The following is a 21,156-nucleotide window of genomic DNA, read 5'->3' on the forward strand; positions in this document are numbered from 1 at the left end:
ACCACCTCTTCACACTAAGCTTTATTTGTGCTCATGCTCTAGAGGCAGTACTGTCACATGTCAGTTATACAGCTACACTTTACCTCTGCTCCCTTCCCACTCATGAATCCCCAAACCAACTGCAAAGAGTTGAGGGTTTTTTTGTTTGGGCTTTTGGGAGAGAGAGTCTCTGAAATTGAGTCAGGATTCTTAGTGAAAACAAACATGTTACTAAATCTCCTGTCAGACTTACCCTGTGCCTCCTATTCTGGCACTGCAGACAGAGTTGTTTCAAAGTTTGTGCTTCCTGGTGGGAACAGCCTAAGAGGGGCTGAGGGATTTACTCTAGCGCCACCTAGTGATACTTCATGATTTTAGCTGAATCAGATGCATTCTGAGCCAACTGCTGTGTGATTTTTTTTTTTTAGTCCTAACTGGAAGCGCTGTCCCACGTGGATGCTCCCACTCAATCTTCTGCTAGATACCTGTGTGCACTAACTTAACCACCTAGTGGTAACTGGAAAATATACCATGGAAACCAACTCCTTTTGTAGCCACCTGGGCTGTAGGTCAGATTCAGCATTGCCTTAGTTAAAATATTGTGATTTCAATTTCAGCTTCTTGGTATACAGTCTCTCTCAACTCACAGCAAACTCTGTCCATTTTTTCAAAGGCTAGTCTTCCTTTTTCACCTACAAATAAAGACAGACAAATCATAGTGAGGACAAGAAGTCTGGGAGGAGCTCTGCACCTCCTCTTATGACCTTGTTACAAGTTGGGTGTTTAGTCACTCCTGAAAATCACTGCCTTAGTGTGTTTTTGGATACTCAGCTTCAGACACCTTTAAAAGGGACCCCATTTCCAAAAACAGCTGAGCATCTACCTGCTGGAAATCAGGCCCCTTTAAGGCAGCAGAAAAAAGGCACCCAAAAGCACTAGTAGTTTGAAAAATCTGGCCTGAATGCAGATGAACTGTAAAGGAACATCTTAAAATGAAACAATTCTTGTTATCCTGGGCCAATTGTCTAGTCACTGGCTACAAATCTAGATGTGGTAAGAAATGTAGCACAAGTGAAAGGAAAGCCAATACATACTATCTATGCCAAAGGTACTTGGAGAGTCTCTTTAGTTACTTATATATGTGCTCCCATCCTGCCTCACTGACACAGTAATTGCACAGGATCAGTTCCCATCTTTGCCAACCTAATTTCAGTTCCTTGATGGCAGCTGGATCACAGCTTAATTTTTCTCTCTCTGGAAAATGCAAGTTCATTAATACACCCCTCGCTCTGGTATTTTTGGCAGTTACTTTCTGAGCCTGACCCCTTCCTCCCCCCGGTGTCAATCGAGTTTTATACTGCTGTAACTTCATTGAATCAGTCCCTATATGTGCAACTGGCCCCTTTATTTACAACAGTGATGTCTACATTACATATTTTAAAATCAAATCTTACTTAGATTCAATAAGATTTCACCCTAGTTACCAGCCTGGTTAGACTTTTATGTATACAGCTCCCAGAGGAGAGTACCAAATGCTAATATTTGTATTGCTAACACTAGTATTGACAGCAATGCTGGAATTTTAACTATGACTTGTTTGTTAGCTGAAATCATCTTGTTGCTCGCTGTCCCTTTACAATGGTTAATAGTTTGTATATATACAGGCCCAGAAGACAGTGTGAGGGGGGGAGCTGTACAAAGTCTTGACAGACTTTACAATAATCTTAATGCAACATATGTGCTATGTTCTGACAGTGTCGCGAAACATCTCTATACCTGTTAGCTCAGCCTTAGACATATTCTTTTACTGAAGAACATCTTGGTAAACCTTTAGGCCTATTTTGTTTTCTTAATAGCTCATCTGTCACTCTCCTTTCAGCATCTTTATTTAAAGCTGCAATAAAGATTTACCAAATGACAGTGTTGTTTCCCTGGCAGCGTTCCGTACATCCTCTGTTTCAGACTGACACAGGCTGGCAATCTGCTCAATGCTTTCTGTAGCCTGTTGGGGAGAAGAAAAAACTGCAGCATTATCTGTTTAATAAGCAGTCCTGATCATTTCTCTCAAACAGTTTTCCCACCATAACACCAAGGTACTATCTGTTACATAAATACACAGACATGCACCAGCTGCTCAACTGCCATCTCTTCTTGTATCTCAATTCTAATATGATTGTGCTCCATCCCCCTTCCCTTCTGAATTAGCTATAGGTTGGTTTTCTTAGCATGGGCATAGGTTTGCCACCGCCTAGCCTAGTCTCGAAGAATTAAAGTTTTGAAGATATAGGACATGATTCACCAATGCATTACTCCAGTATTGTACGTGCACTTCCAATGGCATTACACTGGCATAAAACTGAAGTAATGCAATGGTGAACCAGGCCCAAAGAGTCAGCAAAGTTATCACATGGTTGCTGACACACAGGGCCCAAGACTGCTTTCTAATAGTCATTCCTAAAAAGTCAGTTAGTGGCTTGGTCTATCTTATGACGGCATTTCCTTATAAAAAAGAGTTGTGCTGACAGTAATTGCTTATGTGCAAACTAACTGGTTAGAAAAGTTATTGGAAGGATTTGACTCCCCTCCGCACAGGAAAAGTTCTGCTAATTTGTGTTGGAGTCTGCTGGTAACTTAAGACAGAAAGTGGGCAGATGTTTTTAAAAAACAAGAGAGCCTCTAGCATGCTGGTATTTTGATGAGCAGTTACTCTCAAACCAGGATTAGAAATTCATTCAATAAATCAGCCAATCTTAAAGCAAGAGCACAAACTATATTCTGTGTTTGGTTCCATTGTTAGTACCTTGCTAGAAGCTAAAATGTCTCTCCAATCAGAACCTGTTTTCCAACCCCACTATTCTCCCAATTGACAGGGAAGCAGTAACTAAGACCACTCGTGTCTACTCTCTGTACTCCCAGTTTTAATAGGGTTTAGATGATCATTGCTCTCTCTCCTGGTTGCCTTAAGTAGCAGCAAAACTAGTTCGGAGCTAAAAAAACCCCGTTTCATGTACCGTATAGAAGGTAATTTAAAGAAAAATCTGAACAATGCCCACCAGAAAAAATTAAGATGAACCTTTGGCCATACAGCTGGACACAGCTCCACACAATAAAAATCCAGTTACCCAGTCAAATACACTTACTCTGAGGTTTTTGAGAGCCAGACATGCAGCTTGCTGTATTTTTGCATCACATTCAGCTAAAATATCCGTGTAAAAAAGCAGCGCCTAGAAAATAAGATTGAGTGATTGGTTACCCTACAAATAACTTCAAGTGTTCTGAATGCCAAGAGGACTGAGATCCAGTGCGGTTTTACCTATCTGAAACTGATCAAATAACATACAAGAATAATTTCTGATGCTGAAAGGCAGCAGTCTCTGGGGTGGAATATGGCAGGGTTCAATAGTGCAGGATAGAACCAATCACAGTTCTGATCCTTAACTCACCCTGCACCCACTGGGGTAGCAGATGTTAAGAGCTTCCTAGAAGCAGGGTGCAGAGTATAACTCCTTCCCCCCAAAATACTGCTGCTCTCAGGGAGGTAGGATTCCTTGACTTGTAGCATCTCACTCTGAAAACTGGTGAGAAACCATGAAGTGGCCCAATTCAGTCAATACCTTCTCCCTGAAATTCTTATTCATTGCCGCCCGAGAGAGACAGGACGTTGCTGCTTTGCTGACGTGGCGGTTGTCATCTAGCTGCAGAATCCCGAGCAGCCGTAAAGTTTGGGGTAGAGGCTGGAGCTGGCTCAGTCGCTTCCCTTTTAATTTCTTGATTTTCTTAAGTCGCCCGGGACACTGTAACTCCTCAATTAGCATCACTGCAAATGGAAGAATATCAGTTCAGCGACAAATGTGTGCAGTGTCTATGGAGAGCTGGTTCCGAGAAGTCCCTTCCAATTTTGTCTCCTACCTCAGCTGTATGCCCCTTATTAACATCACTACTGAGCAAGGCTGTCTCTTAGAAAATACTTTGTGAGGTACATGACTAGGCAAGAGGTGAGCTGCTAGTCTGCACAAAACATGCTCCTTTTACCATTCTCTTATCCTCCCTTCTTCCCTCAGTTTGTCCTTTTCATCTCCTCATAAACCTAGCTTGTAAACGCTCTGAGGCTGGGGCTATGTTTTTACAATATGTATGCACAGTGCCTAGCAAAATGGGACCCTGGTCCTTGACTGAGGCCCATAGATGCTAAATTAATACAAACGTTCGGTGAATGCGAAACCTTTTGGAAGTGCGATAATTTGACTATTACTAAAAAAAGAGGGAAAACTGAAAAATGTTAAAACAAGAATCTGTGAAAGATAAGGCTGCACTGGTTAGGAGGAGTGGAAGTGTTCCATGGAGAGAGAATAATATGCCTAGTTTTAAAAATAATGCACCACACTGTCCTTTTGAAATCCTACACGAGATAGCAGACAAACTTCCTACCCCTTTGCGTTCACGCACTGAATGGCCCAGAGGAAATGAAACTACCCCAGTATCTGCCACATTCAGATTTTCAAAGTACTGGGTGGACTGGGTTTCAGCAGGACAGTAGCGCTCTCAGCAAATGCATATTAGTTACTCCTGGAATCTTAATGCCACTGATCTGTCTCTCATCACTGTCATGACCATGCGATACCGTAAACCATCTACTCTGCTGCGGAACACAGCAGCTTACTGTGCAGCCAGTTTAGTCTCTCCTTATATTGCAGACATTGAGACCTAAGCCAGACACTTGAGCTAAATATTTGCATGAAATCTGTTCCTTTCCTGTCTAGCTATGAAGCTTGATTTTGCCTTTCCTGCTCTAATTAAAACTGCATGGGCACAGTGAGGAGAAAGGATGAAAACAGAGTTGAACTGTATTATGATAGAGTTATATCCTTACTCTTTAAAAAAAATGTATCCCTTTGGGATTGGGACAGATACAGCCCCATAAGCCATTCCAGCAGCCAACTAGCTAGCCTGAGGGTTATTTGTCTGAGTGCAGTATCTGGCAGCCTGCTATCACCTTCTTTGATGAGTTCTGCCAAGTGCTTCTCCAGGTTGGTAACACGCTCTTTTTCCAGGTAGCTGTGAAACTGGAATAAGGTAAGCAGTTCTTCAGGGGGGCTCCCAGAGGGGAGCAACCCGCTGCAGGTGATGATCTGCTCCAGCAGCCTTCGCAGCACTGAACAGACATGCAGAGAAGAGCAAACAAAGAAGGCCCGCTGAGGGGTTAGGACACTCTGCACTTATGCATTTCATTTACAGTTTTAACAAGAAGTGGAAGGCTGGAATTTTCAGCGGAATATAAGGAAGTGGGGGCCTAAATCTCACTAAAATTCAGTAGGAGGCAGGCCCCCACTCTGCTGATAATTCCAGCTACAGTACAAAACAGACCTCATCCAACACCCACAGAAGCCAAGAGGAGGAGTTGTATTGACTTAACGGACTTTGAATCAGGTCTGTAGTTGGTAACAAAGACAATTAAGGCCGCCTGGTTAAGAAGATTAATGTAGGGACTCAGAAACTGGTAACCTGTAATTCTAACTCTGCCATCAACTAGCTGTGTGACCCTGAAAGAGCCACTAAACCTTTCTGGGCCTCAGTTTCCCCATCTGTAAAGCAGGGGATAATGATTTTACCATATAAAACAAAGCAGTGCTCTGTGCACAAGTTTAGAAGCCCTTTGGAAACAATAGGGTTGCATAAAGGAAATTCCTTTGTTTAGAAAGATCATCCTATGGAATTCCTGGCCATATTGTGCATTCAGTGTTGGGATTAAAATCTAAATGAAAGGGGTCATCTAAAATGTAAGTCCTAATGTCAGATGTTGTTTGTGTCTGTCTTTTAGTCGATTTTTATCAGTTTTGTTCTCTCTCTTCTCCATGGGGGCACTGTGCATGTGGGCGTGCAGCAGAATCTGTACCGAGCTTTACTTTCAGTGTTTACACATCACCACAAGGCTACTGAGTGACATACAGATACATACATACAATACATACATATTTAAATGATAAACTCTTTGGGATATGGATGATGGCCCAGATTCTGGGAGTTAGGCACCTAAATACCTTTGAAGATCTGGGCTTACGTCTGCCTCATGTTTGTACAGCACCTAGCGAAACAGAGCTTTCATCCCAACAGGGGCCTCTGGGCACCACTGCCAATACAAGAAATAATAGGAACTCCACGTTGACTTTCCGAGATGTGTGTAACAGAGAAGATATAACACAGCACAGCATTCATAATTATCTTAGCAATTAAATGCCTGCAATTTTTTATACCTCTTTGGTATATCAAATAGAAGGGAGGGATTTTCAAGAGTGCCCAAGCGAGTCAGGTTTCTAACTCCCATTGACTCCTAACCCCCTTAGGTGATTTAGTAAATCCCACCCAAAATTATTACAAAACATAAAGCTAACTGTCCACAATGTCATGGGAGAGAAGTAATGCCTCATCAAGCCACGTGTGGAGAGCACCATGGTCATTTTATAGTATAAGTAATAAATCAAGGGGATGGAGCCTGAATTTTCAATACAGTTTACCAAGAACAAGTTCTATGTCATTTTAAAAAACCTACAGGGACAACCTTAAACTCAGTGTACAAATAAAATCAGGTGCCTTATCTTCTAGTAATTGACTGGTACCTGCTTCTAGGTGTCCTGGATATTTCTCCTTCACTTTGAACATTAATATGTATTTCAGTGGATTCTGGAATTTTTCTGCTGAACAGAACAAGATATTTCCTGGCTCTGTGAATTCACTCCAGATTTTCAGACACTGCTTCTGCTTTTTCGCCTTATGAATAACTGTAGAATAAAGTTTTACAAAGTCAGCAAGTGAGCTGGAGTGCATTTTAAATGAGACATGAGACACCAGATGGGATGTCTAACAAATGTATGAATGTCATTTGTATTTACATTCCATAGATGGATTTCTTTACAACTGAATTTTATTGCCAATTTATTAAAGACTCATTGAGGACCTGAGCCAAAGCCCACTAAAGCCAATGGGAGTCTCCATAAACTTCAATGGGCTTTGGATTGGGCTCTACGCTGTCATACCAGCGTGTAAGTGAGACATCTACCATGCTCCTAGCTCCTGCCTTTGCAGGGACATGAACTGTGCTCTTCTAGGGATTCCCCGTCTCTAGCATCCTAAATTATCTCATTGGACCACGATCAACCTATTAGAATTGCAGACAGCCTACTACAGTATTTTGCAAGATAAAAGGGTGCCGTGGTAGGATGATCACTGAGCCTTGCTCCATGTTCTAGAGGGCAAGTAAAAAAGTCCCTGCTCCTCTTCCCTAGGGGCTAATTCCTTCTCAAATCCAACTGTGGAGCCTAATCCTACAGTCCTTGCTTAGGCAAAATTCCCCTGGGTTTCTATCAGAGTTTTTCTGAGTCAGGCCTGCGGGGGCTGGTCAACAGTTTAATTTGGATCATCACAATAAAAACCTGCATAGTTCAGTATCTAATAATTCATTTGTGTTGCTATTTCACTCACTGCCTTTTGCTAGGGACGGATAATGTTAGTGTCCAAGGGCCAGACTTTTAAAGGCATTTAGGCACCTAAAAATACAAATATGCACCACGGTATTGAAAGCAATGGGAGTGAGGAAACACCCTGTTTTGAAAATCCTATTGGATGCGTATGTGCATGTTTAGGTGCCTAAACTGGCCCCAAATAATTACCCATTTTCCTTGAAGCCAAAGATTAATTTTTTCAAAAGTGCTCACCGTTGGCTTAACGCTGCTCCCCCTGCATTCAGGGGGAGTTTTATCCATTTCAAGGGGAGTTGAGTTAAGCCAGTGTTGCGCACTTTTGAAAATCCTTCGAATGCAAAATTCAAAACACTTATTGCTCCCTACTTATAGGGTGGGGAAAGCCCCTTTACATGAAATACACAAGCTCTGTAGTTGACTTGGTACATACAAGTTCAAGTTAATTATTGCCTGGGGCAGAAATTCTAAAAACCCTTTCCTTTCTAACCAAGAAAGATCTGAGCCCCAGCTGTTAGGGTTTATAAGCTACCCATAAAATAAATTCTCAGTCAAAGCAGCTTTTAACGCCTTCAGAATCCATCCCTGATTTGTCATATGAGGTGAGAGCCATGTTACCTGGGCCTCTCTGGTCTCCTACATATGCCTTGGCATCACACCCACATTACTCACCCTCTTCAATAGAGGTGAAGCTCCCAACTTCCAGAACACAGAGCTTTGAGACAGTTTCCAGCACTTGTTTCTGCCGTGACACTTCTTCCAAAAGGCTCTCCTGGACAATTCGGGCTATGTTTGGTGAAACCAGTTTCTGAAACAAAGTGTACTTTTCCTCAGTGACTGAGACGAAAGCATTGAGCAAACTCAAGGAGTGCTGAATCCCCTGACTTTCAGAGCTCAACTCTCCAACAGCCAGTGGGGAAGGCAACTGCCTCTCACAGAAATCCACTTTTCGCATTGTGTCTTGGATGGGCAGAGGATGAGATAGAAATAGGAGACAGACTTGTTGAAAGTCTCTGGGTAAGGATAAAACGTGTAAAAAACAAGAGTGATGTCATAGTAGGGTCTACTACAGACCATCTAACCAGGAAGAAGAGATGCATGAGGCTTTTTTAAAACAACTAACAAAATCATCCAAAGCACAGGATTTGGTGGTGATGGGGGACTTCAACTACCCAGACATCTGTGGGAAAATAACACAGCAGGGCACAGATTATCCAACAAGTTCTTGGAATGTACTGGAGACAATTCTTTCATTTCAGAAGGTGGAGAAAGCTACTAGGGGAGAGGCTGTTCTAGATTTGATTCTGGTTGAGAATTTGGAAGTGGAAGGCAGAGTAGGTGAAAGTGATCATGAAATGGTCAAGTTCATGATTCTAAGGAATGGTAGGAGGGAAAACAGCACAATAAAGGTAATGGATTTCAAGGTGGCAGACTTTAGCAAACTCAGGGAGTTGGTAGATAAGATCCCATGGGAATCAAGTCTAAGGGGGGAAACAATTCAAGAGAGTTGACAGTTTTTCAAAGAGACATTATTAAGGGCACAAGAGGAAACTATCCCACTGCATAGGAAAAGATAGGAAGTATGGCAAGAGACCATCCTGGCTTAATCAGGAGACTTACAATGATCTGAAACTCAAAAAAGGGTCCTACCAAAAGTGGAAAGTAGGTCAAATTAAAAAGGATGAATATAAACAAATAAACACAAATATGTAGAGACCAAATTAGAAAGGCCAAGGCACAAAATGAGATTAAACTAGCTATAGACATAGAGGGTAACAAGAAAACATCCTACAAATACATTAGAAGTAAGAGGAAGACCAAGGACAGGGTAGGCCCATTACTCAATGGGGGAACAATAACAGAAAATGTGGAAATGGCAGAAGTGCTAAATGATCTTTTTGTTTCAGTTTTCATCAAAAAGTTTAGTAGCAATTGGAGATCTAACATAGTGAATGTTGAGGTAGGATGAGAGGCTAAAATAGGGAAAAAATAAGCTAAAAATTACTTAGACAAGCTAGATGTCTTCAAGTCACCAGGGCCTGAGGCAATACCTCTTCGAATACTCAAGGAGCTGACTGAGGAGATATCTGAACCATTAGCGATTATCTTCAAAAAGTCATGGAAGACGGGAGAGATTCCAGAGGACTGGAAAAGGGCAAATATAGTACCAGTCTATAAAAAGGGAAATAAGGACAAGCCAGGGAATTGCAGACTAGTTAGTTTTACTTCAGTTCCTGGAAAGATAATGGAGCAAATAATTAGTAAGGTGATAAGTAACAGTCAGCATGGATTTGTCGAGAAGAAGTTGTGTCAAACCAACCTAATCGCTTTCTTTGACAGGGTAACAAGCCTTGTGGATAAGGGGGAAAGCGATAGACGTGGTATATCTTGACTTTAGTAAGGCTTTTGAAACAGTCTCTCATGACTGCCTCATAAACAAACTAGGGAAATATAACCTAGATTGAGCTACTATAAGATGGATGCATAACTGGTTGGAAAACTGTTCCCAGAGAGTAATCATCAGTAGATCACAGTCAAGCTGGAAGGGCATATTAAGTGGGGTTCCGCAGGAATCAGTTCTGGGGCCGGTTCTGTTCAATACCTTCATCAATGATTTAGAGAATGGCTTAGAAAGTACACTTATAAAGTTTGCAGACGATACCAAGCTGGGAGGGGTTGCAAGTCCTTTGGTGGCTAGATTAAAATTCAAAATGATCTGGACAAACTAGAGAAATTGTCTGTAGTAAATAGGATGAAATTCAATAAGGACAAATGCAAAGCACTCCACTTAGGAAGGCACAATCAGTTGCACACATACAAAATGGGAAATGGCTGCCTAGGAAAGAGTCCTGCGGAAAGGGATTTGCGGGGTCATAGTGGATCACGAGCTAAATTAAGAGTCAACAGTATAACACCATTGGAAAAAAAAATCAAACATCATTCTGGGATGTATTAGCAGGAGTGTTGTAAGCAAGACATGAAAAGCAATTCTTCTGCTCTACTCCATGCTGATTAGGCCTCAACTGGAGCATTGTGTCCAGTCCTGGGTGCCACATTTCAGGAAAGATGTCGACAAATTGGAGAAAGCCCAGAGAGGAACAACAAAAATGATTAAAGATCTAGAAAACATGACCTACGAGAGATTGAAAAAATTGGGTTTGTTTAGTCTGGAAAAGAGAAGACTGAGGGGACATGATAACATTTTTCAAGTGTGTAAAAGATTGTTACAAGGAAGAGGGAGAAAAATTGTTCTCCTTAACCTCTGCGGATACGACAAGAAGCAATGGGCTCAAATTGAAGCAAGGGTGGGTTAGGTTTAGACTGACCATGCACCCTGTTTTGGCCAGGATAGTCCCTTTCTTAAGCCCTGTCCTGGCCCACCAACTGAGTGAGGGGCTGGTTTCCAGCATAAATCAAGGAAGCCTGAAGGCTGCCCTAAACTATTCCAGCTGCCTTGGATGTGAGAGGCAAATAGAGCAGCAAATGCTGTGGTAGAAGTATGTCCCATCCATGCCAGCTTTCCCTCCAACCATGTCCCCTTCACCATCAGCCAGAGAAGAAGGGTCTGGCATAGAAACTGTTACTCTCACATTATGCTACCAGAGAATCCTGTGCTGGGGGGATTCTCATATGGCTGGCTATGCCAGCTTTGTTCCTGTTGTACAAGGCAAAGTGCCTGCACAGCATCCCAGGATCTGGGCCAGTATCAATCCACTGCAAATGGGTTCATCCATACGTCATTCCTTACCTGCAAGAGAGCTTTGCACAACTGCAGATGAACTATCAGAAGTTTGTCTAAATCATCATTCCCTGTGGTTAACTCTTTCATTTCTGTTTTCCTGTCATAGCCCAGTATGTTGTCATTGTAAGTGCTGTTCGAGAAGTTAAGAAAGGGGAACAAGTAGTTAATGTTAACCAGCCATTGTGTGCGGTAAAGCAGAAGGATCTAAAACACCAAGAAAAAAATAAAAGTTGTTTAAAAACCCACCAGGCACCTCCTTAACGCCTCTATCTTCAACAAATGAATGTGAAAGTTTCTCTTCCTGTTTTCTCAATAATAATCCCCAAACTCACCAAAGTGGTCACCACTTTTGACAAATAACTGGTGCTCTATAAGAGCAGTAAGCCTGTTAACAATCTGCTCTCTTGATTGTGTGTAAACTTCCTACAAAGTTGAAGATGGGGATTTAAATCTCTAATTCTCTTGTCAGGAAGGCAACAGTATGTCAGCTAATCCTGTGACCTCATTTTTGTGCACTCTATATGGTTTTATGAAAATATGCTAATATAACTGGAATATGCTTCATGCAAAAGGTCTCTTGTAAGATATCATTACAAAGCTTATAATCTACTGAGTGTGATCATCCTATTTGCATAAATGTACCACCCTTGTATCTGAAACTAGAAATATGAAATATAACTCTAATAGCCTATTGTAATTATGCAACATGTGGGCCATTAATGGTGGTCTGGAATCTTGACTCCCATTAACCAGGACAATTGACTGCAAATGGCTCTGTCTTACAGTGACATGTGATCATGTCACCTGAACTGGAATCCATCTTTAACCTGGTGCTTTTCCATGGAGAAGGGGGGGAGGGGACCCAGAGGGACAAAGGATTCCCGCCTTATGCACAAGATATATAAGTGGGTGGAACAGAGAAAAGGGAGAGCCATCATGAGGAATCCCCTAGCTACCATCTGAGCTGGAACAAGGGCTGTACCAAGGGAAAGGATTGTGCCCAGAGTAGGAAGGCGTCCAGTCTGTGAAAGAGACTCACTGAAACATCTTTCAGGGTGAGATTTTATCTGTACTCAGTTGTATTACTGTATTAGGCTTAGATTTGCGTGTTCTATTTTATTTTGCTTGGTAATTCATTTTGTTCTGTCTGCTACTACTTGAAACCACTTAAATCCTACTTTCTGTATCTAACACAATCACTTTTTACTTATTAATTAACTCAGAGTATGTGTTAATACTGGGGGGAGGGGGGCACACAGCTGTGGATACCTCTCTATCAGTGTTATAGAGGGCAAACAATTTATGAGTTTGCCCTGTATACGCTTTATACAGGGCAAAACAGATTTATTTGGGTTTAGACCCCATTGGGAGTTGGGCATCTGCGTGTTAAAGACAAGAACACGTCTGTAAGCTGCTTTCAGTTAAGCCTACAGCTGTTAGGGGATGTGGTTCAGACCCTGGGTCTGGGTTGGCAGCAGGCTAGCACGTCTGGCTCAAACCAGGCAGGGCACTGAAGTCCTAAGCTGCCATGGCAGGAAAGCAGGGGCAGAACTAGTCTTGGCACATCAGTTGGCAGCCCCAAGGGGGTTTCTGTGATCCAACCCATCACAAACAAGACACTGCCATCAATAATGTGTATTGACTGGCTGGCCCCTTGGAAATGACGTATTGCAGAAGGAAAATAAAAACACCTTGTTCTCTAGCAACTCCAACTCAAGGATGCTCTGTAGTCTGGTCTATCTGGGGCTACTCAGCACCTTTCAGGATCAGGCCCACAACACCAAAGGGTAAGTTTGAGTGTTATGAGCAAGGGTCAAAAATATGAAAGAGAACCCAGTAGAAGAGACTTGTGTGCTGCTCCTGACCTATTCCCTTTCAAAACTGTTCCCCATCATAGCTATACATCTGTTTTCTGAAGACTAGTTTTAAGTATCCCAACTATCTCATTCTGCAGCCGTAGGAGGAAGGCTTTTCAAGATATTCAGCCTAAATATTTCCAAATTTCAACCCATTTATTGCTCTGACTGAGCTGTAAGTTTCATAGTATCCTAAACAATTCCTCTCTCTCCTGGGTGTCCACACCCTGGGCACCAACTTCCCCACACTTCACAGTCACTGCCTAACTGAGTTAAGTGTATTTACCTCCTAATCTTTCTCTTGTCAATCCCTTCATCCCCTCAATGGGATGCACTGGTCTGCTCACCTGGTAGCATCTGTCCTTATGCTTCCAAATAAGGAAAGCTCATCAGCACTGCAGTCCGTGTTTAAAAAGTCAAAACTTTCCAGCACCATCTCCACCATCAGACTCTCCATGGATGAATGTTTCTGATGAGACGTCTTCAGCTGTTGATAGATAAGAAATAAACTATTGTTCTTTGCAAGGATCCTGGTCCTCCCCAGCAGTTCACCCATATGATTTACAAATCACCATCTATTCAACCATGGGACAGTTTGCTCCCATCAGCTCATCCACAACACGCCAGAAGAGCTGGTCCTTTCACACATACAAAGCACTTCAGCCACATCACCCCGATCCTGAATCAACTTTGCCAATTCATTTCAGGAACTAGTTCAAAAGGTTTATCCAGTTTTAAAATTCTCCTTGGGTTTCCTACAACCTCACCAGTGTGGGTATAATACCCTTCTTCTCTGCAGCTCCTGTCCTTTGGTACAACTTTCCTGTCTTTCTCCTTCTTAAGACCTAGAGCTATCAGTTTTATACTGCCACCCATCACTGTAGTCTCTGAGCAACTTCAATAGCAAAGTCCCTATCCCTTCATGGAGTCTCTGGCATTTCTCCCCTTTCTTTGCTTGGGGCAGAAGTTTTGGGAAAGGGGTTGGTTTTGGGGGTGTTTACGTTTTTTTAATTTTCTTTTAATTTTTCTGAGGGCTAAGGCTTTAGGAGTAGAAAGCGGTGTCAGTGATGTCAGTGTCATTCTTATCTCAGATCTCAGCTGAAATCTTACAGTGTCTTCTCTCTCTTGCCTACACACAGGGCCTCGTGTATGCCACAGCTGTGGGACAACAAGTGCAATCCACCCTTTGCCACAAAGTTGTGCTCCAGAATCTTTCATGTAAGGGGGGGAAATGTTTCTAGTCTCATATGGTTGTGAAGATATCCTTAAACACATGGATGGCGGGTATAATAGCCGCCTCCGTGGGATGCCATTTGTGGGTTTTTACTTATTATCATGTGCCATGCAGGTTCCGGGGCAGCTGAAGAGGCTCTCTCTGCTATTCAACTTCCCGGGTTCCTCAGAAATCTCCCTGGACTCCACAGGTGGACAGCTGGGGGAGGTGCGCTGCCTTTACCATTCTCCAGCCAGCGCCAGGCTGCTTGGGCCAGCTGGCACAGCCCAAGCTGGCCTGGGGCTGCTGGAGCTGGCACGGCTGGGACAGCTCAGGCTGGACTGGAGCTCGGGGCTGCTCGGGCTGGTCCATGGCTCGGGTAGGGCGGCCGGCACGGATGGGGCAGCCGCCAGAGGTGGGAGCGGTGGGGCCTCAGGGCTCTGCTGAGGGGAGACAGAAAGGGGCCTCGTGCAGAAGGGGTGGGGCCAGGGGCTAGCCTTCCCTAAGGGAGCATCCACCAGCAGCACATGCTTAAACAGAAACTGAGTTTTAATCTGATTAAGTGTCATCTTTCTGAGGGTGGAGAAGGCCTTAAACATTAGCTCTGATGGACTGACCCATTCATCAAGGGGGTGTTTGCTCTGAAATCTACAGATGACAATATACATGCCAACATTGTCAACAATTTCACTGCTGATCATTTTAATAGGAAAAAAAACCATGAAATGTGTTTCCCCTAATCCCAGACTGTATCATCAGATGTAGAATTTAATATAAAAATAAAACACCATGGCTAATATCCTTATTCATCTTCTTGGATTTTTTTTTCCATTAAAACCTCCATCTAAATGAAATTACTGTGGAATCCCATACCAGTGTCCCACAATGCAGGGACCTTACTACATAATTTTTCAATATTTAATAATAAATAAATTATTTATTTGGCTCAGAGAACACAGGGCCTTGATTATACTCTGCTTTTTAATGTCTCCTTCCCTCTGATATTCACCTCTGCAAAGCATGTTGGGATAGAGTGCATGAGAGATGTTATACAGACTGAAATGTTGTTGCACTTAACTAGCTCTCTTGACTTCCAGCCATTTCTGAGAAATGCCTGAGCTCTGATGGTCAAACCAACATTTTGGGAATGTGCCACTGAAAATTTTGAAGCCATCGATACTCCATCATGTGATTTTGAGCCCTTTAGAATAGTAAGAGGAAAAATGATGAACAGCAAAAACTACAGCATATTACACAAAGATGAAAATAATACCACACCTTTAATTTGTCCCTGATGCATAAAACTTGGTACTCCAATTCCTCCACTTGGGTTTGCCCTGGATTCTGTGACTTCAGCAAATTTAACACTTCTTGAAGGAGTTTCTCAACTGCTTTGGCGCTTCCAGCTGGTTTTCTGTCATCTTCAGTGTTCAAGCTTTTCCGATCAACAGACAGGAAATTTTCTTGTTCCACAGGCCGGTGACTCCAGTGCTGGCCGATGGAATCTCTGCCATCTTTGCTAATGTCCCATGGGCTGGATGGGCTATTTGGAGCTCCATCCATGGAGGGCGTCTCTTTCAGGATATCTAGAGTTGTGTGGTTTGGAGACTTATGTTGTCTTCCTTCTGCACAGGCGTCCTGTACAAGAACCAATGGCAGGGTCCTGTGGTCTGAAGCTGGAGTCACATTTCTGGTTTCTGTTCCTTTCCGATCCTGGGAGCTGAAGGAGTCAGTCTCTGCAGAGCTGTCATTGTCATTCCTTAGATGCACATCAAAGTCACAGTCAGCCAAGTAGCTCAGTATGCAGGGGGCTCGCGCCTCGTCGTTTATGCCACCTTGGTTCAGCCGTTGCTGCAAAACAGACTGCAACAAACAGGTTCAAGTTTAAGTACAGGTACTTGATACATATGAGATTTATCCAGAGATGGAGAGCTCAGGAAAGACCCTCAGCCCCACATTGCCCCTCTGGAGAGATTCGGGGTGACAGACACAGCTATACAGGCCAAACAGAGAAAACCTCTGATCCCCTTGCAGACCAGAGCAGGAGGATCTGTCAGGGCAAGCCATGCCTGGGCCCAATATTTACATTGATCCAGTAGCCCAAGAGCCTCAGGGAAGAGCTGAAGACAGGCAGAGAATACTCCACATTTAAAGAACTTTAAACTGAATGTTAAAAAAAACAGTCTAAGATGCCACTGCCTGACACATTTTTCATTCCAAAGGGACCCTAACAAATCAGTTCTAACCCTCTTCAGCCCAATACAATATGATATTAAATTGGCTGGGAAACATTTTCATGATTAGTTATTAATAAATACAGCACACTCATTAAATAACTAGATAGCCCCATAACACTGCTGTGTGCAGAAGACCTTTCTACAAGCAATGTTTTGTACTCCCTCTGCTGGCTTGGCAGGCGCACACAAACCTGACTGCCAGGCTGATACGGGAACCTGTCTTGAGGTTAGGGGCGTATACGCACACATGCCTCTGCTATTTATTGCCTGTGCTAGTAAGGGCAGGAGCACACGGAACGAAGCAGCAACACTAAGTGAAAACCCCATTAGAAAAACAGGAGATTGTCTGGTCCAACTAAACAGCACTTGGCACTAGACAGGGGAGAGGGAGGAGAGAAGGGGATGCTTTACACTCCACCTTTAAGCCACCACTATGGTTCACTGCTCCTGGGACTGGCCAGTTCCCAGTGTAGACTGCTCTAATTTATGCCTGGCTGCACATGGGGAATATTTGGCAGGGGAAAAATTTTTGCATTTCAAATTCTAAAATGGGATTGAAAACAACAGGGGTTAAATAAAAAAAATAAAACACTCCATAATGATCACCATACTGCCCTGTGGCTGTGCTCTGTCCATTCTATTCAGCAAGAATCTGATGTCCCAGCCCCAGCTCACTGTTTGGGCCCAGTGTTTTACTTCCTCCATCATACTTACGAGATAATATTTCTCTCTGAAGCTGGGAGTGTTCGGCGGAGTCCAGCTGTATAAGGAGCTTTTCCTACTACCCAGAGAAAACTTGGCAGTAGTTCCAGGCGACAAAAACAGGTTCTCTGTGTCAAATGGGCTATGAGCAGGGAATACAAAGGTGTAAGTGTTATCAAAGGCCAGGGAGCATTTAGATGTTTAGCAACAGGAACAGCTACTGGGATTTGAGCCCCATAGCATCATTCTGGTCCCTGAAGTTTATTAAATAATACTCAGCTCTGGGATAAAAGAAGAGGGAGACAGGCAGCCCCTCTGACTTACTCCCTTGACACCTGAGCTGCAAGAGGGAGATAGTGGGGGGATCATCCTTTTGCATGTAGAGAAGTACCGAATAATCTCATCCTTCAGGCCTGGAGATCACAGCAGAGCCTAATCGATGCAGAGCACTCTGAGCTGGCTTCTCTCCCAGAATCAGATCAGAGTCTGATGAAAGCTCCCTCTCTTTCTGGGTGGCCTTATATCCCACACAGTAGTTCCCCAGCTATGGCCCATGAACAGCAGGGTGCTTGCAGGTGGCAAGCAGAATGGTATATTGGCCGCATCGTGCTCCAGAAATGCGCGGGGGATATTAAATGAAGAATAAAAGGAGTGTGTAACTAACTTTTTCCACAAAGGACAAAACACGATCACTTGAAAAGCCAATAAAAAGGTATTAAATACAGTCTTGATCCTACATACACGTATACACAATTGCTGTAGTTGCCACAGCGATGTTATGTCATTGTGCACAGCAGGAGATGTGGTTCATGCAACTGAGGCTGGGAACGGGGGCTTCCACACATCTATCCCTGTAAGATGCTGCCCGTGCTGTAAACAACCCTTATTCTAAGCACTTGCCGATTGTCCTCAACGCTCCAGAGAAGGTCACTACTCTTCCCGTTTCCAACAGATGCATGTGCTGGGTCCTCTTTCCTCAGAGAAGCACACTAAGGCAAAGCTGGGTGAACCTTCACCCACAATGCACTCCAACAGAGAGGAAGAGAGGAAAATTCATGGACTCCCCCTCCCCCTCACCCCTTCTTGATAGTGCTAGGGCATTTTTAATTAAATTACTTCTCCTCTCATGTGTGCTTTTGTGCATGAGGGGAATGTATCATTCATATTATCTCTGATCCCACAGAGTGGGGTGACCAGACAGCAAGTGTGAAAAATCAGGACAGGGGGTGGGGGGTAATAGGAGCCTATATAAGAAAAAGACCCAAAAATTGGGACTGTCCCTATAAAATCGGGACATTGGGTCCCCCTACCACAGGCCATATTTTAAATGAAGGCCAACCACAATGCTAAGGTATCTGCACTCAACTGGAGCCCGTGGGAGTTCTGAAACGATCCAAACAATAGTGGGCACAAATTAGTTACATGGAGACTTTTGCCCTCAATTCAAAGCCAAGTTCTATTTCCCTTTTATTGCAGGGGTGGAAGGCTGAATATAAACATTTCAGGCACAGACAGCAGTGTCCCTCATTGGAACATGCTGTTGTTATCCCACCATGGAAGTATCACTCTCAGAATGTTGGCCTAATGCATGTCAATTAGCTAAATTAACCAGTGTCATGCAGCTGGAGTTTGTCAAACAGGCCAGTTCCATGGAGTCAGATTAGCAGCCATCTGTGCTTTCTCACTGTGCAGCAAATTAACTAAATCGGGTATCTGACAGCAAGAGCACTTTATCCAGAGAACGTCATGGACTTACTGACAGAGGCAAATTGCTTTCATCTATGGCATTTTGTTCTTAGAAGGAGGATGACTGGGCTGGGGAATTCTTTTGTTTAAGATTTTCAGTTTTAGTTTTTAATACAGCAACAAAGCAGTAATAATAAAGAATACAGACTAAAGATATGATATCAACCTAAGGCCATTCTCCTCCTGTGATAACTGATATAATCCTATAGTAAAGAAAAAAGATTAAGGGTATGTTTACACTGCACATTAAGATCAGGTTCTGACTCAGGTTTGAGCCCAGCCCCCCTTCGTCCACACACAAATCAGTCTGACTCAGGTTAGCAAGCACTCAAGACTTGGGTCCTAGGACTCTGCTGGGAGGTTAGGTCAGAGCCCACGTCCTGCTGTGACTTGGGTCCAAGCCCTGTCATACTGCAGTGTGAATACAGGGCAAGCTACAGACCCGAGTCAGAGAGTCTGCATAGCGCAGTAGGGACACATTAGCACAGCTGAGACACCCAGGTCCAGTAAGTGTAAACCCAGCTTTACAATGCACTGTGGATTCTCAAGCACAGGCTTGGAAACAGAGTCCATAAGGCTGGGTCGTACAGGTCCAGGTTTAATGTGCAGTGTAGACATATGCCCTTATGGAGTACATCTCAGGATATCAGCCAGAAAACACGGTGAAGTATAGGGGTGAAGTGATGACATGGCTCTTGTGCGTGAGTGAGAGACCGAGACCATGATGCTGAATGGGAGAGAATGAGAGCTGCTCAACTATGGCCAGACCCTATATTGCAAACAAGACAGATTTTCTCTTTAGCTCAAGTGGTAGGAGCCTGAGCTTTTAGAGCAGCAGGATCTGGGTTTTAGCTCTGCTGTTCCTATGTAGTACTGAGGTGCACAGAAACAGCCACAGCACTAAACTGTACGATTACCATTTGCAGGGGAAGCAGCACTACATTTACATCTACTTGCCAAGGTCCACAGTTGTCTGGGTGGCTTTGATCCTTGGTTCAGTCCGATGCTCTCTTTTCCAGCCACATTTGCCATTAGGAACATACCATCAGGGTTGTATTCCTCCCCCACCCCACCGTGTTCACTCCATTCAAACTATGAGGCAGCCCAGGGGGGTGCACTCCAACAAACATACAGCCATTACAAGAATCATCATGGACCAGATGGTGCCATGATACCACAGTGAGGGGTGCAGCCTTGAGGGAGAATGTAGCCTCCCTTTGTGATTCTCTTTGCTGTTTGGGTTGGCCTGGAGACCAGGTCCCGTTCCCAAGCCCACAGAGCATCTATGACCTCTCCCCCGCAATCATAGAATATCAGGGTTGGAAGGGACCTCAGGAGGTATCTAGTCCAACCCCCTGCTCAAAGCAGGACCAATCCCCAACTAAATCATCCCAGCCAGGCCTTTGTCAAGCCTGACCTTAAAAACCTCTAAGGAAGGAGATTCAACCACCTCCCTAGGTAACCCATTCCAGTGCTTCATCAGTTTCATCCAAGCTTCCCTCCCTCCTCCCCTAAGCAAAGCTCTTAAGGGAGGTCAGTGCCACAGCTGGAGGTGTGAGCACAGCTCAGGTAGGCATACCTGCACTAACATTAATCTAGCTAGCATGGCTAAAAGTAGCAGTGAAGATGAGGTGGTGCAAATCCTAGCCGGGGCTAGCAACATGAGTTCAAAGTCGACCCAGAGTTCCGGGTGGGCTAGTACAGCCCATCATGAAGCCCTTGATGATGTAGCTTCACTGCCATGTTTAGCCATGCTAGCTTGACTAAAACTAGCATAGGTATGACTGCCTCTGACTGCAGTCTGCAAATGAGGTTTATCAGAGCTATCTAGGCTAAGGGAGCATGCACAGCTTAAAACCAAAAAAAAGCAAGTTGCAGTTAGAGCTCTCACTCCACAGCTGGCCCAGGAGGGAAGTTTGGGTGTCACAACTGGATTTGTTTAGTAAGTCATCATTTCAGGGGGAAAAGCTGCTATTGCTCTGAAAAGAGCTGTTATTTTGAGTGGTTTTGTTTTTTAAAATGGAAACACCCTTATCTTATCACTGTGCAAATACTCCTCTGTATGAACAGCTTCAGCAGATAATCTGTCAGAGAATAGGAGCTAGCCAGTTCCATGTGCAAGTGCTCTGGAGAAGCTGCTTGGTGGGATACCAAGGTATTGTGCAAACCTTACACATTAGAGAAATATGGCAGAAATTCTCTGATAAGC

At 43.7% G+C, this 21,156-nt stretch overlaps 1 protein-coding gene across 3 annotated transcripts in view; it reads right to left on the bottom strand.

Annotated features, from left to right (window-relative positions):
- Nucleotides 1–393: 393 nt before the first annotated feature.
- Nucleotides 394–21,156, bottom strand: part of RIPOR3 (RIPOR family member 3) — a 65,169-nt gene continuing 44,406 nt past the window's right edge. For all 3 annotated transcript variants that reach the window (XM_039499015.1, XM_039499016.1, XM_039499018.1), the window contains 11 exons: nucleotides 17,214–17,343; nucleotides 15,541–16,125; nucleotides 13,397–13,536; nucleotides 11,200–11,323; nucleotides 8,124–8,259; nucleotides 6,594–6,755; nucleotides 4,973–5,131; nucleotides 3,594–3,796; nucleotides 3,120–3,203; nucleotides 1,891–1,981; nucleotides 394–671 (listed from right to left, as the gene is read on the bottom strand). In XM_039499015.1, the coding sequence (XP_039354949.1) occupies nucleotides 571–671; nucleotides 1,891–1,981; nucleotides 3,120–3,203; nucleotides 3,594–3,796; nucleotides 4,973–5,131; nucleotides 6,594–6,755; nucleotides 8,124–8,259; nucleotides 11,200–11,323; nucleotides 13,397–13,536; nucleotides 15,541–16,125; nucleotides 17,214–17,343 (1,915 nt within the window). In that variant the 3' untranslated portion in view covers nucleotides 394–570. The remainder of the gene's footprint in view (nucleotides 672–1,890; nucleotides 1,982–3,119; nucleotides 3,204–3,593; nucleotides 3,797–4,972; nucleotides 5,132–6,593; nucleotides 6,756–8,123; nucleotides 8,260–11,199; nucleotides 11,324–13,396; nucleotides 13,537–15,540; nucleotides 16,126–17,213; nucleotides 17,344–21,156) is intronic.

This window comes from Mauremys reevesii, linkage group 13 (genome assembly GCF_016161935.1).
Source record: "Mauremys reevesii isolate NIE-2019 linkage group 13, ASM1616193v1, whole genome shotgun sequence".
NCBI classification, from domain to species: domain Eukaryota; kingdom Metazoa; phylum Chordata; order Testudines; family Geoemydidae; genus Mauremys; species Mauremys reevesii.